Source organism: Macrobrachium nipponense, chromosome 33 (assembly GCF_015104395.2).
Source record: "Macrobrachium nipponense isolate FS-2020 chromosome 33, ASM1510439v2, whole genome shotgun sequence".
Classification (NCBI taxonomy): Eukaryota; Metazoa; Arthropoda; class Malacostraca; order Decapoda; family Palaemonidae; genus Macrobrachium; species Macrobrachium nipponense.
In genome coordinates, this window is record NC_087219.1 from 47,703,896 (window position 1) to 47,720,433 (window position 16,538).

At 46.0% G+C, this 16,538-nt stretch overlaps 1 protein-coding gene across 1 annotated transcript in view; it reads right to left on the bottom strand.

Moving 5' to 3' along the window:
* The window catches only part of LOC135203156 (zinc finger protein 43-like), a 99,995-nt gene that overhangs the window by 37,409 nt on the left and 46,048 nt on the right, over positions 1–16,538 (bottom strand). The window contains exon 3 of the mRNA XM_064232833.1: positions 10,587–10,708. Within this exon, the coding sequence (XP_064088903.1) occupies positions 10,587–10,708 (122 nt within the window). The remainder of the gene's footprint in view (positions 1–10,586; positions 10,709–16,538) is intronic.

Genomic DNA, 16,538 nt, shown 5'->3' on the forward strand with positions numbered 1-16,538 from the left:
GATGCAAAATATACCAGAAGATGTACTAGCAACTCTCTGGTAGACATTAGAGGCGCCTCACACTGAGGGACCTGGGGCAACCCGAACGAAGTGTAAGGTCTGTAAGGTAAGGTCTGGTTCTTGGCCCACCAGACTTGACATACCCTTGATCTCGAAAGTCTTCGGCCAAGGGTTCGAAGGATTTTCATTCTTCGCCAAGAAAGTTGGGTTCAACGAGCAGACAGCATTGTCCCCTTTGAATCCCATTAACTTGCTAAACGCTTGAATTTCACTAACTCTCTTAGCCGTCGCAAGAGAAGTTAGGAAAAGAGCCTTCCTTGTCAGGTTTCGAAGAGACGCTGCCTGAAGCGGTTCGAAAGGGCTTGACATAAGGAATTTAAGGACTACGTCAAGGTTCCATGATGGAGGTCTCATTTGAGGAACCTTCGAGGTCTCGAAAGACTTTAAAAAGGTCATGAATGTCCTTGTTGTCAGACAGGTCAAGGCCTCTGTGCCTAAAAACCGCTGACAACATGCTTTTATATCCCTTGATGGTAGGGACCGCTAATTTCTGCACATTCCTGAGGAAGAGCAGAAAATCAGCTATTTGGTTCACAGAGGTCGAGGAAGAGGAAACTCCCTCCTTTTTACACCATGCCCTGAAGGAAGCCCACTTCGATTGGTAAACAGCTCTTGTGGAAGCACGTCTCGCATGTGCGATTGCTCTCGCAGCTGCTTTCGAAAAACCTCTCGCTCTGGCCAACTTTTCGATAGTCTGAACGCAGTCAGACCCAGAGCGGAGAGGTTTTGGTGAAACCTTTCGAAGTGGGGCTGTTTGAGTAGATCTTTCCTCCAGGGCAATGTCCTTGGAAAGTCTACAAGGAAAGACATGACCTCTGTGAACCATTCTCTTGCTGGCCACATCGGAGCGATCAGGGTTAACCTCGTCCCTTCTGAGGCCGCAAACTTCCTCATGACTTCCCCCAAAATCTTGAATGGTGGGAAGGCGTACAAGTCTAGACCCGTCCAATTCCAAAGCAAAGCGTCTACCGCGATTGCTTCTGGATCCAGGACCGGGGAGCAGTAAAGAGGAAGTCTCTTGGTCCTTGACGTCGCGAATAAGTCGACCAGTGGACGTCCCCACAACGTCCAAAGGTCTCGACAAACGTCTTCGTTCAAGGTCCATTCCGTCGGTAGGACTTGTTCCCGACAACTGAGAAGATCTGCCCTGACGTTTTGCAACGCCCTGCCAATGAATCTCGTCAGGATAGTCACATTTCTTCTCTTTGCCCACAGCAGAATCTCTCTCGCTAGGGAAAACAACGTTCTGGAGTGTGTTCCTCCCTGATTTTTTAAATAAGCGAGTGCTGTGGTATTGTCCGAGTTTATCTGAACAATCTTGTTCTCCAAACTCCTTTCGAAGAACTGCAGGGACAGAAATACTGCTGCCAGTTTCTTTGACATTTATATGCCAGGCTACCTGTTCCCCTCTCCAGGAGCCTGACACTTCCTTCCCTCCTAGTGTTGCTCCCCATCCCGTGATGGAAGCGTCTGAGAACAACACTAGGTCGGGGCTCAGAAGACTTAGGGACACGCCCTCCTGAAGCTTCTGAGGGTCCAACCACCATCTTAGATGGTTCTTGATCGGAAGCGATATTCTCAATATGGCATTGAGATCGTCCTTGGCCTTCCACTCGTCCGCAAGGAAAAATTGGAGAGGCCTGATGTGCAGTCTTCCCAAGGAAACAAACCTTTCTAGCGAGGAAATGGTCCCCAGCAGACTCATCCATTCCCTCACCGAGCAAGTCTCTTTCCTTAGAAAGGCTGAGATCTTTTCTAAGCCTAGCCGCTGACGTTCCTGGGACGGAAACGCTCGAAAAGCCACTGAATCCATCTGAATCCCCAGATACACGATGGACTGTGTTGGGGTCAGATGCGACTTTTCGAGGTTGACCAGAAGTCCCAGGGACTTCGCTAGGGCTAAAGTGAACTGCAAGTCCTTCAGACACTTCTCTCTCGACGACACTCTGATCAGCCAGTCGTCGAGGTACAGGGAAACTCTTATTCCCGCAGAGTGTAGCCACCTCGCTACGTTCTTCATTACTACTGTGAACACCATTGGAGCCGTGGTCAGTCCGAAACACATAGCTCTGAACTGCCACACTTTTTTGTCTAAGACAAACCTTAGATACTTTCTTGAAAGAGGGTGGATCGGGATGTGAAAGTACGCGTCCTGCAAGTCTAAGGACACCATCCAGTCGCCCGGTCTCAAGGCGCCCAGAACAGAATGAGGCGTCTCCATCGTGAATTTGGTCTTTTCCACGAAAAGATTGAGCCTGCTTACATCTAGAACTGGACGCCAACCCGACGACTGCTTCGGTACTAGGAAGATCCTGTTGTAAAAACCTGGGGACCCCAGGTCCGCGACTTGTTCCACCGCTCTTTTGTCGCACGAGGACTTTATAGTCCGAGATTGAAGGGGCCGCAGAAGGTTCCTCTTCAACCGATTCAGCCGAACTACTTAGCTCTCCTTCTTCTCTAAACGGAAGAGGAGACCGTCTGTCCGGAGAGGGCGTCCTAATGTCGGGTCTTGGCTTGATCAAAGGACCCCTATCCTTGCTAGAGGCAGCCTTATTTCGGCTGTCTTCTCTATGACGCTTACTACTCGATGAAGGTAGAGCGTCCTGACGAGGACAAGCGTCCTTAGCGCCATCCGCGGCAGTCTCACTTGCCAGAGAAGCGTCCTTACGTTTCTCAAACGAAAGGGAAGACCTTTTCGCTGGAATACGTGCCTGTGCGCGTAAACTAGCGTCTGGGGGTACGACTTCTTGGTCGGAATCCCCAAAAACGTCTTGAAAAGAGCCCTGAACGTCCTGGCGAGCTTCCTGCCAAGCGTCCTGCCGAGCGTCCTGCGAGCGTGCCGTCCTGCGTCTGTCGTCTACGTCCTGGCGAGCGTCCTGACGAACGTCCTGCCTAGCGTCCTGACGAGCGTCTGACAAGCGGTCCTGACGAGCGTCCTGCCGAAACGTCCTGCGAACGTCCGCCAAGCGTCCCGCCTAGCGTCCTGCCTAGCGTCCTGACGAGCGTCCTGTCGAACGTCGTGCAGAGCGTCCTCCTCAAAAACGTCCTGACGTAACGTCCTTCTAGAGGACGAACGAGATCGGCGAATCGCTGAAGGAGAAGCGATCGGCGAACGAGACGAAGTAGGTGAGGGAGAAGGAGACTGCTTCGTCCTCTTGACAGGCAGTCTAAGGTCCTTCCTCCGCTTAGGCTCGACTGCTGCTGGGCGAGTCCTCTGAGCCATAAGCGAGGATAGCTGGTCCTGAAGGGACAAAAGAATGTTCTTCGTAGGGGAAGAACGAACAGAGGAAGCAGGACTGATCCTGCGAGAAGACGAGGGGCGAGGGGACGCCTCCTTCCTTCTCACAGGTACACTACCTGCTTCTCAGGTATACGCGCCGTGCACGTAACCCAGCGTCCTCATCGGAGGAGATCTTACCCCTTTTCTGAGGCGGAAAAGCGTCATACGCATCCTCCGACGAAAGTGGCTGCAAAGAGGACGTGAAGCGTCCTCCGCACGAAACGTCCTTTTCAGAGGACGAGAGTCTCTCCGAGCGCTCCACCCCTTGCGCGGGGAGGACACTTCGGAGGACGAAAAGCACTCTTTCAGGACGCGCGCTCGTGCGCGCTCCTTGGCAGCCTGGGACTTTGCTACAAGGTCTGCCGAAGGGACGCCAGATCGGTGGGAAGCCCCCGTAACCCTCTTGCGGCTTTCGACATACCTACTCCCTGAGTCTTGGGAGTCTGATAGAGGTCTAGGCCTAGAGGCATTATGGGGCCGATCTGACGCCCCCTCCACAACACTAGGGGCACGATCACACACTTGCACCGAGCCAGTTTCTAAGGCTTTCACTTTGGTCTCCAGAGTGCGAAGAGACTCCAAAATCAGAGAGAGAGCATTCGCTTCTCCCGACACAGAATCAGAGCCCGAAGGCAACACAGGTTTAGGGGTTGCAAACTGTACAGGTGTTAATGTAGGAGAGATGTTAGCCTTACTTTTGGTAGAACCACTCCTGGAGGAAGACCTCCTGATCCTATCGCGCTCCAATTTAAGGCGATAGGACTCATATACTCTCCAATCATCATCGGTCAATCTCTCACATTCATTGCACCCCGATTATCAATCAAACAATTATGCCCCCTACAACTCATACATACTGTGTGGGGGTCTACCGATGCTTTCGGTAGCCTCACCTTACAATCAGCCCTCACACACACTCTGAAACTCACAGTACTTGATCCAGACATATCTTATATAGAAAAGTCAATCCAAAATCAAAAAACGGTCCACTATCGCGCATGCCAATTCAACAATCCAATTCAATACCAAAAAACCAATCAGATACTTAAAAGCGAGTCAAATTCCAAAAAATCCTGAGCAGAGGTCTGTAAACAGTTGTTTACCGACCGGCGACAGAAAAAAATATGAATAGAAAATGGGAATGGTTCCTGATATCCGCCTCCCAGCGGCGGGAATGGGTACTACCACCTGGCCGCCCACTGCGTGTGCCGCGAGTTTTGAAATTTCTGTCGGACGTCAGAAAATACAGCTATATATATATATCTGTCAGGTAAGTGGCATGAACAAACTGGTAGGTACCAAAGTACACTATACCCCGAGACTTCCCAAGAACACAACATAAAATTCAAGGAGAAATGTAATGAAGGATGATACACTTCCTACACTCCCTCTCCCAATACCATGCTGGCCAATGATTAAGGTCCTGAGGTACTGCAATCTTTATACATCATCTCCATGTCCCGAAGATAATAAGTAGCTGACTTCTATTTCTGGTACGTATGTCACTTCTAAAATGGATGTCAGATAGATTGTATTTGAAAGCTAATGAGGTCACTACTGATCTGACTTCATGAGCCCTTACTTTCAATAATCGGCAATCTCCCTCTCCTACTTCAGCATGTGCTTCCTTAACTGCATCCCTGAGGAAGAAGGACAACACATTTTTTGCAAGTGGACATGATGGTTCCTTGACTGAAGTCCAGAGATTACTAGACGGACCTCTTAATTCCTTCTGTTCTATTAAGATATGTAAAACCTACATGCTCTTACAGGAAAGAGCACTCTTTCTTCATTCTCCAATCCCAGAATTCCGGTCAGACTCTTAATTCTAAAAGATCAAGCCATGGTTTAGTGGCGTTCACGTTTTTAACAAGAAATCCTAACGTGAATAAATATAATGCATTGTCTGCCACAAAACCTATTCTCTGTCCATGGCCTGTCTTTTGCTGACTCTCTTGGCTGTTGCTAGAGCCACTAAGAAGATAGTCTTCTTTGTTAAACTGCAAAAAGAAGCTATATCTAGGGGTTCAAACTGAGAGCTAGTGAGCCACATCAGTACTATGTCTAGATTCCACGAGACAAGTTCTGTGTTCCTTTTCTTCGTGTCAAAGGATCTAATTAAATCCAAAATATCATGATTTTCAGATAAATAAATTCCTCTATGCCTGAACACCAAACCAAGCATTGCTCTGTAACCTTTTATTTCCCTCAGAAATAAAATGAAATCCACAATATGAATCTGCTATAAATGTTTTAGAAGAACTCTATTGTTTTTGCACTAATTTTGGAATATCATCCACTTGCTTTGGTATATGTTAGTTGATGATTTACATCTGCACTCTCGAAAACCCATTTGCTCTGAGGAGTCTTTCGATAGTTTGTACCCTTTTAGAACCAGAGAGGACAACTTTTGACGAAAGTAGTTGAAATGAGGCAGTTTGAAAAGCTTTTTCTTTTGAGGTAGAAACCTTGGAAAATCTACCAGCAGGCTCAATAGTTCTGGGAACCATTCCCCTAACGGCCAAAATGGTATACTACAATACTTGCCTGATCACTGCAAATGGGGGAAATGCAGAGAGGAACTTGTCGGACCAATCGAGTAGCATGGCATCTGTTGCCCATACTAGCAGATCCAGAACTGGGGAGCAAAATAGTGGCAGTCGGAAGTTTTTCGACGTCGCAAATAGGTCCAACATCGGTGTCCCCCATACTTTCCACAGGTCTAGACAGACCAGTGGATCTAAAGTCCATTCTGTGTGAATGACTTGGTTCCAACAGCTCAGCTGGTCAACTAATAGGTTCATTTTTCCTTGTACAAACTCGGTGACCAACGATGTCCAATTTTGTTTCGACCATACGAGGAGGTCTGTTGCTACCTCGCTGAGGGAGGAAAAGCATTTTCCTCCTTGCTTGCTTATGTCAGCTACAGCTGTTGTGTTGTCCGAGTGGACTGCAACTGTCCTCCCAGACACTGCTGAGGAAAATGCCATCAGACCCAATGTATTGCTCTAAACTCCGGGGTGATCAGAAACTTGAACGAGTCAGGATGTCTTTTTCTGTCCCATTTATCTATCACGTTGAACTGAAGAACTCTTAGATACAGTTTCCTTAAGGAAACAAACCGTTCTATTGAGGTTAATGTCCCCAGAAGGCTCATCCAGCCGTTGGCCGTGCAATACTGAAGGTTCAGATACTCATTTACTGTCTGTAGACATGACTCCACTCTTTTCAGGGAGGGAAAAGCCTGATAATAATGAGAGCTGAGAGCAATTCCTAAATAAACTATCTCCTGACCAGGAGTCATCTGTGACTTCTGGTAATTTACTACCAATCCTAATTCCTGTGCAAAGAGAAGTGTTCTCTGAAGGTCCTCCGTACATTGTTGCTTCGACTTTGCGTGAAGAAACCAGTCGTCCAGGTAGAATGCTATGTTGATCCCCATCAAGTGGAACCAACTTGCTACAGGATGCATGTGAATACTTGAGGGGCAGTTAACAGCCCAAAGCATAGTGCCTGAAACTGAAATACTTGATCCTGAAACACAAATCTTACGAACTTTCGGGAATTTGGGTTTACTATTGGTTTGTGGAAGTAAGCGTCCTGAAGGTCTCTTGATACCATCCAACCCTCTTGATGGATGGATGCTAGGATTGAACGAGTTGCTTCCATTTTGAATTTCGTCTTTTGGATGAACACATTCAGGGAGCTTACATCTAAACCTGGTCTCCATCCATTGATGATTTTGGTACTATAAAGAAGCAATTGTAGAACCCCTCCAATCTTGATCTGGGATTACTTCTATCACTCCTTTCTTGAGAAGTGAGGACACTTCGTCCTCAAGAGCTGCAAATCTCTGAATTCTCGGAGTGAGCAATTAAGGCGATCGGCCTCTTGTCTAAGGGAGGCGTTTCCATAAATGGAATTTCATAACTGTGTTTTAACACTTCCACTACCAATTGCTCTGCTCCTCTCTGGCTCCACTTCTCCCAGTACTGAAGGAGCCTGGCACCTACCTCGGTATGGAGGACACTGTGTTCACTTTTTGGAGGGGGGCTTTGTAAAGTTTCTTGATGGTCCTCGATGAGAACTTAAGTTGGCTTTAGTTGTAGAGGAAGGTCTTTGTCCCCTTCCTCGAAAGGGATAGGACTGTGAAGAAGACAATGATTTAAAAGCTGATACATGAGAGTCCTCGGTAGGACTTCAGTAGTAAATTATGAGTAGACTTTCTGTATTTCACCGGAAATCCCATCTAGTACTGCCTGTGAAAAAAGACCCTCTCTCAAGATGGGCAAAAAATGAAAGGCAGATCTCTGAACTGCTGTTACTCCTTTTGTGGTATATGAACACCATGACTCCCTCTCCTACAAAACTCCCATAGCTTAGAGCGAGGCAAGTTCTCTAGAGCCATCTCTAACTCCTCTCCTTTGTCTGCACACAAAAGTACTACATACGTTAAGGAGATCCGAGGAGAAGTTGTTCAATCAGGTTATTCTTGGATTCTGCGTGCAAGAAAGCCTGTTTTCCAGTCACGAAAACTCATAATTTCCAAGACTAAAAAGATTCTTAAGCATGTGATCCAGCTCAGCTGACAAGAGCATGGTCTTGGCAGCAGAAAAAGCTGACCTACGGCCTGAGCCTATGAGACTGGAGAAGTCTCCTTGAGAGGAGGCAGCCACACCCAAAGAAGGAACCTCTCCTGTCACGTAGTAAGAATATCTTTTTTTTCAAAAGTTGAGATGGTGGGTAACTGAAATTATACGAATTTTCCTAACTCCCTTTTCTCCAACAGCCAGCTCTCCACTTCTCTGAGAGCGTTCCCAGCTGAAATCTAAAGTATCATCTGAGATAAATTGGCAATCTCTGAAGGCAGACTACTCAACTGGAATGTCAACGCTGGAGATAAAGGCACTGCAGGAGGGAAGTAATAAGGGTAGCTCTGGAGCAAAAACCACAATAAAGATGTGTAAGTTGTAAGAGGGGTGTCTTCTTCCAATTCCTTGTCCCCTTCTTCCTTGACCAAAGACACAGGAGACCTTGCTAAGTCCTTAGTAGCTGTCATTGGTTTCTTCAAGCAACCTAAAATATCATCTAGACACTGCTTAATCGGAGCGAGAGAAGAACCCGACAACCTTAAAGGTTGTTGTAAAAGCACTGGTGCCACAAACTCTGTTCTCAATGACTGACTTACATCATGAGAAGTTCCATGCGAAGGCGCAGATGAGCGTTTAAGTGACTCCAAGCGCTCATCCAAATGTGCATGTATGTCCATAAGCTGAAGAAAGTTCTGAAGCCTTACACTGTTTTGCTGTACGAGATTGCTTGAGCTTAAGCATAACTGTGTGTTTCGATGCATGAGGGAACTCTGGCACCAAAGAACATCCGGGCACAAGTGGACGCTCAGGCGCAAGTGGGTGCTCAGGTGCAAGCAGCCACAAGTGTGAGCTCAGAAGCAAATGACAGTTTGGGCACAAATGGGCGTTCAGGAGTATAAGACTACTTAGGCGCAAATGGGAGTTTATCTGGTGTAGAGCAGTGTGGTGCCAGCTGGCACTCAGACACTAAAAGTAGATCCAAGGCAATCTCATTTCCTGATTCTACTGGTGTTACAGCACTTGACGTTCGTCTGAATGTTCATTCGAAAAACACTCTGGGCTATCTCAAAAGCTGCACGAGGGAACAGTTTCTTTCACTTTTTAACAAGGCACCTGGGGGTTGCATGACACTTCTGCTGACATTTTCAACAGTCTTGACTTCCCACTGTTGCAGAATTGGTGCCTCTGCTCCCGACTTGAATCCTCTGAACTAGCCGAAAGTGTGCTTCTTGGAATACGCCTTTCCAATGGCTATCCGGCGCCAATAGGGCACAAGCAGCTGAGGGGCAAACTACCCTGGGGCAGACCCCACAAACTTCCCTTGGCCTTCCGATGTTATCGGTGGACTCAGTTAATGGCACTCCGGTTTTATGGGGTTTGTCTAACACCATAAAATAGGCGATTTATATTGCCATAATGCGCCAAGTTCCGGTTATAAAAAAATAATAGTTATGGTGCCATAACATACCTAACAGAGGCAGCCATTAACCGGTTATTAGTTCCATAAGCGCCACAAGTAGCCAAGTTTCGGTTAATGGTGGTCTTCGCTCATCAGCACCCTGCCGATAACCGGGGACTGCCTGTATACTAGGAACCTTTACCTAAGAGAATCAGCGGGCTGAGTAGCCAGCTCCTGCACTCTCGCTTCACGATCACTCATAACACTTGTATCTTGCATAAAAGCTTTCCCAGAAGCCCCAATCTGAGCTGCTGTGTTCACCAACATTTAGAACTTCTTTTCAAGAAGGCAATGGCATTGGGTTCAGGAGTGCAGGAGCCTGGTCCAGGGTTAGGTGGAAGAGAGGCAGGACTTTAATAAGCAAAAAAACATTGGGAGAAACCATTGGCAATTCAACAGGAGATTTAGCTGATTCCTGACTAGCAAAACTTTTGTCCTTAGCAGTCGCTTTTCTCTTTCAGTTCTTCTCTAGTTTATCTAAATGAGAATTTAATGCTTTCCAATTTTTAATTCCCAAATCCTAACACTCATCACAAGACAAACTAGCAGAACATACTTTTCCCCTACAATGTATACTTAGTGTGAGAATCAAATCATACTTCCCTGAACTTAGTCTAGTATTGCAGCCTGTGCAGCAGTAGCAAATACTCATCAAACTTGTCAGACATACTGCAAACTAACAAGTTGAAAAGCCAAGTCTTTATCATGAATCATCACTATCAGGTGAAACATCACTATCAGGTGAACATAAGTGGAAAATCCAATACAGTATTTCTAATTGCCCAAGGCTACAGAATATACTTCACCAAATTGTAATATAATCCAACAAGATCAATGAAGAAAGAAGTTTGAAAATCCCTGCTACTCACGACTGTTGCTGAAAGCCAGCAGTTTCTCTGCTTAGTTGTTTCTCTCCTGAAACTGGGCAGGGCCATTTACCTTCACTTAAAAACGTAAAAAATTACTACTGCGAATTTCAACATTTTTAGTTGCCAATACTAGAAACTTTTAGCTATGTAATTACTTGCTAAGTTCTTTATCAATGTCATTACGTACAACCATAAGACCACAGAAGAAACTTGAGAATGCATTGTGTCATAGCAACAAAAAGACTTTCTTTGCTAGCTAAGAATTTTTTTCATTACAATTCATTTTAAATAGCATGGTACAATACTCTGAATTTAAAAATACTCACTTGAAGGTTTTATCGATGTGGGATGCCATGTGCGACACCAAACTCGAGTTTCTTGTAAACTTTTTGTCACATATAGTGCAATAATGACTTTTCACGGATGGGAGATGTTGAAGATCAACACCCTGTTACAAAGAAAACAATAATGCACATATTATTACAAAAGAAAAATAGTATTAGTTTTAAATATTTCTATAAGGTATATACCACTCAGTATCAATAACAAACTACTTACAACACCTCAGCTCCGTTGAGAACCATGCAAAAATTACAAATTTTTAATGAATTTGTATTTTTCATAGCTAACAAACCCTCGGCCTTAATAATAGGATAATCTTCTAGTGCCAGCTAGAAGCCAGTTAAAAGTAATCAAAAGATTGTAAAGCAAGGAATGTGTGGCATGTGGCAACTCATGCATATACGTGGTGGATGTTGATCACTGACCAGGCTTGGTACTTCGTGATACACCAGTCTTTCTTCAACAGCCTTGGAGAGTTGTCTTTTGTTTTGCTCTCCTTCCCCTGAGCTGGTTTTCTTATCGAAGCCTGTACTTTGTTTCATTTTTATTCAGCCTAGAAGTTCAATGGACATCAACGTTTTTAGGGGGCCTTTACATACACGGCAGTGTTCACCTTTCATCATGTGACAAACTTGGACAGGCTGAGGAGATGAAGAACCAGCCTGAGAGCTCTGATGCAAGTGAAGATCAACGCGGACTGGAACACATTCGTGTACTTGAAGGGGAGTCACGTCCGTGCTGAGATGGAGAAACACCTCTCTCACTCTCAGAGGATGCCACACAGACTGGAGCACGTTCACGTACTTGAAGGGGAGTCACGTCCATGCTGGAAGATGGAGAAACATCTCTCTCACCCTCAGAAGATGCCACATGGACTAGAACACATTTGCGTACTTGAAAGAGAGTCACGTCCGTGCTGAGAAGATGGAGAAACACCTCTCTCACTCTCAGAGGATGCAACACAGACTGAAGCACGTTCACGTACTTTAAAGGGAGTCACGTCCTTGCTGGGAAGCTGAAGAAACACCTCTCTCACCCTCAGAAGATGCCACATGGACTAGAACACATTCGCGTACTTGAAAGAGAGTCACGTCCGTGCTGAGAAGATGGCGAAACACCTCTCTCACTCTCAGAGAACGCCACACAGACTGGAGTACGTTCACGTACTTGAAGGGGAGTCATATCCATGCTGGGAAGATGGAGAAACATTTCTCTCACCCTCAGAAGATGCCACATGGACTAGAACACATTAACGTACTTGAAGGGGAGTCACATCCTTCTGACAGGATAGGCCCTACCTTAAGATGTGAAAGGTAATGGAGTCCTGGTGTAGATATCTGGACTCTACAGAAATGAACAATTACACAGCGCTGCAACTAAGGTGGATATGGTTTTCTTTTCAAATGCAAACTAATTACTGACTACAACACACTACAAAGACCAAATAATTAATCTAACTATAATAGTACTTCCAATAACTGTCTTATACCTCAAGTGTAAAGGATAACTCCAAAGATCCTGCAGTACAGTGGAACCTTGGTTTCCATACACAGTCCATTCTGGAACTTTCAATGATATCCCAAACATGCAAAAACTGAAGCAATAATTCCCATAAGGAATAATGTAAATATTACGTAGTGCATTCCAGACCCCAAAAATATTAACAGAAAATAAATTTTATAGGGAATAAACACGGTTTTACATACAGAAAACAATGAGAAATAAATATACATGAACAGTGAAATAAATAATGAACATTTAACATCACTCTTACCTTTATGGAAGACTCTTATTAACGTATGGAAGACAGAGAGGAGGGGAGAGGAAGGTGAGGTTACTGTTTGGAGGGGGGAGGGAGGAGAGGTTACTGTTTGGAAGGGGAATCCCTCTCCAGAAGACTTCATGTATCATGAACCTATCTGCTGTTACTTCTCTACATTTTTTAGTGGCACTGTCTGAGGTTACTTCCCCACTTCATTTTTCACTGGCAAAAGACCAGCCTGAGAGTCACTGGACCCCTGCCGAATAATGAAACTCTCCAGAGACATTTGTTTCTGACATCTTCAATATCTGCCTAAAGTGGCACAAACCTCTTTGTTACGATGATGTCTCAACAAAGTTTTTTTATCACTCCACTTGGCAAACATTACTTAAATCACTGAAGTAGGCACAGTATATCCCCTATCTCTTCCTACTCCTCCTCAGATTCCTCATCTGCCATCTGTTGCTGTTCCTGCTGAAAAGTCTTGCTGCTCCTCAGTGGTTAGCTCTTCCCTGTGGGCATCCACTAACTCTTCCACATCCTTGCCACTCACATCCAAGCCCATGGACTTCCCCAGAGACACAATAGACTCCACAACAGGCGTAGGGTCACCGGGGTCAGCCTCTTATCCTTCGAAATCACTTCTCGAGGTAACACACAGGAGGTAACACTCTGGCCACAACTTTCTCCAAGCAGAGTTTATTGTCCTGGAAGTCAATCCCTGCCAAGCCTTATCTATAAGACTTATGCAATTAAAGATATTGATGTGATCCTTCCAGAACTCTCTTAGGGTCAATTCAGTGTCTGAGGTCACTTCAAAGCACCTTTGAAAATGTTATTGTTATTATACAATTAAGTTTGTTCATACTTACCTGGCAGATATATATATAGCTGTATTTTCTGACGTCCGACAGAAATTTCAAAACTCGCGGCACACGCAGTGGGCGGCCAGGTGGTAGTACCCATTCCCGCCGCTGGGAGGCGGATATCAGGAACCATTCCCATTTTCTATTCATATTTTTATTAATGCCTCTGTCTCCTGAGGGGAGGAGGGCGGGCACTTTAATTATATATATCTGCCAGGTAAGTATGAACAAACTTAATTGTATAATAACAATAACATTTTGTTCATGCCACTTAGCCTGACAGATATATAGCTGAATCCCACCTTCGGATGGTGGGAAGAGAACAGAATAGGATTTTTTAGGAAACTTAAATTAAGTAGATGATATACATCTTGGTTCCTCACCTGTTTGCAAAGTAGACTATGTGATTACTGTCACGTAAGGCTGCTTTTGCTTAAAACAGAGTTGCCAGCCAGGTGGAGACCTGTAGTGCTGGTGCGCTCTGGATGATCTGTCAACGGGTGCGAGACCTCAACGTGACAAGACCATCGAGGCCATACAAATGAGGGCAACGAAGCAACTGACCACCACCTGACCAACTATTCACAAAAAACCCCTTAAAACTAACTAAAGGATGGGAGATCTTCACATAAGACTCACCACAACCTAAAAACACAACAAACTAACCTAATCCTAACTAAGGGATAGGGAAAGAGCTACTTCCGGACCCCAATACTGTGTCCGCAGAAACGTATGGCCCCAGTGCATTACAATCGTCATAAATCGTTCTCACATCCCTTAGGTAATGTGAGGCGAAGACGGAGTTACTCCTCCAAAAGGTGCAATCAAGGATGTCCTTGATTGACATGTTCTTTTGGAAGGCAAGAGAGGTAGCGACGGCTCGAACTTCGTGCGCTTTTACTCGGAAGAGGCTCAAATCAGTCTTCTGGAAAGATGAATGAGCCTCCCGAATGATGTCCCTTAGAAAGAAAGCAACAGCATTCTTCGATAAAGGTAACTCTGGTCTCTTCACAGAGCACCAGAGATTACCTGAGGGACCTCTTACCTCTTTCGTTCTATGCACGTAGAACTTGAGAGCCCTGACCGGGCACAGGACTCTCTCTGGTTCTTGGCCCACCAGACTTGACATACCCTTGATCTCGAAAGTCTTCGGCCAAGGGTTCGAAGGATTTTCATTCTTCGCCAAGAAAGTTGGGTTCAACGCGCAGACAGCATTGTCCCCTTTGAATCCCATTAACTTGCTAAACGCTTGAATTTCACTAACTCTCTTAGCCGTCGCAAGAGAAGTTAGGAAAAGAGCCTTCCTTGTCAGGTTTCGAAGAGACGCTGCCTGAAGCGGTTCGAAAGGGCTTGACATAAGGAATTTAAGGACTACGTCAAGGTTCCATGATGGAGGTCTCATTTGAGGAACCTTCGAGGTCTCGAAAGACTTTAAAAGGTCATGAATGTCCTTGTTGTCAGACAGGTCAAGGCCTCTGTGCCTAAAAACCGCTGACAACATGCTTTTATATCCCTTGATGGTAGGGACCGCTAATTTCTGCACATTCCTGAGGAAGAGCAGAAAATCAGCTATTTGGTTCACAGAGGTCGAGGAAGAGGAAACTCCCTCCTTTTTACACCATGCCCTGAAGGAAGCCCACTTCGATTGGTAAACAGCTCTTGTGGAAGCACGTCTCGCATGTGCGATTGCTCTCGCAGCTGCTTTCGAAAAACCTCTCGCTCTGGCCAACTTTTCGATAGTCTGAACGCAGTCAGACCCAGAGCGGAGAGGTTTTGGTGAAACCTTTCGAAGTGAGGCTGTTTGAGTAGATCTTTCCTCCAGGGCAATGTCCTTGGAAAGTCTACAAGGAAAGACATGACCTCTGTGAACCATTCTCTCGCTGGCCACATCGGAGCGATCAGGGTTAACCCTCGTCCTTCTGAGGCCGCAAACTTCCTCATGACTTCCCCCAAAATCTTGAATGGTGGGAAGGCGTACAAGTCTAGACCCGTCCAATTCCAAAGCAAAGCGTCTACCGCGATTGCTTCTGGATCCAGGACCGGGGAGCAGTAAAGAGGAAGTCTCTTGGTCCTTGACGTCGCGAATAAGTCGACCAGTGGACGTCCCCACAACGTCCAAAGGTCTCGACAAACGTCTTCGTTCAAGGTCCATTCCGTCGGTAGGACTTGTTCCCGACGACTGAGAAGATCTGCCCTGACGTTTTGCACTCCTGCAATGAATCTCGTCAGGATAGTCACATTTTTTCTCTTTGCCCACAGCAGAATCTCTCTCGCTAGGGAAAACAACGTTCTGGAGTGTGTTCCTCCCTGATTTTTTAAATAAGCGAGTGCTGTGGTATTGTCCGAGTTTATCTGAACAATCTTGTTCTCCAAACTCCTTTCGAAGAACTGCAGGGACAGAAATACTGCTGCCAGTTCTTTGACATTTATATGCCAGGCTACCTGTTCCCCTCTCCAGGAGCCTGACACTTCCTTCCCTCCTAGTGTTGCTCCCCATCCCGTGATGGAAGCGTCTGAGAACAACACTAGGTCGGGGCTCAGAAGACTTAGGGACACGCCCTCCTGAAGCTTCTGAGGGTCCAACCACCATCTTAGATGGTTCTTGATCGGAAGCGATATTCTCAACATGGCATTGAGGTCGTCCTTGGCCTTCCACTCGTCCGCAAGGAAAAATTGGAGAGGCCTGATGTGCAGTCTTCCCAAGGAAACAAACCTTTCTAGCGAGGAAATGGTCCCCAGCAGACTCATCCATTCCCTCGCTGAGCAAGTCTCTTTCCTTAGAAAGGCTGAGATCTTTTCTAAGCCTAGCCGCTGACGTTCCTGGGACGGAAACGCTCGAAAAGCCACTGAATCCATCTGAATCCCCAGATACACGATGGACTGTGTTGGGGTCAGATGCGACTTTTCGAGGTTGACCAGAAGTCCCAGGGACTTCGCTAGGGCTAAAGTGAACTGCAAGTCCTTCAGACACTTCTCTCTCGACGACACTCTGATCAGCCAGTCGTCGAGGTACAGGGAAACTCTTATTCCCGAAGAGTGTAGCCACCTCGCTACGTTCTTCATTACTACAGTGAACACCATTGGAGCCGTGGTCAGTCCGAAACACATAGCTCTGAACTGCCACACTTTTTTGTCTAAGACAAACCTTAGATACTTTCTTGAAAGAGGGTGGATCGGGATGTGAAAGTACGCGTCCTGCAAGTCTAAGGACACCATCCAGTCGCCCGGACCGGTCTCAAGGCTCCCAGAACAGAATGAGGCGTCTCCATCGTGAATTTGGTCTTTTCCACGAAAAGATTGAGCCTGCT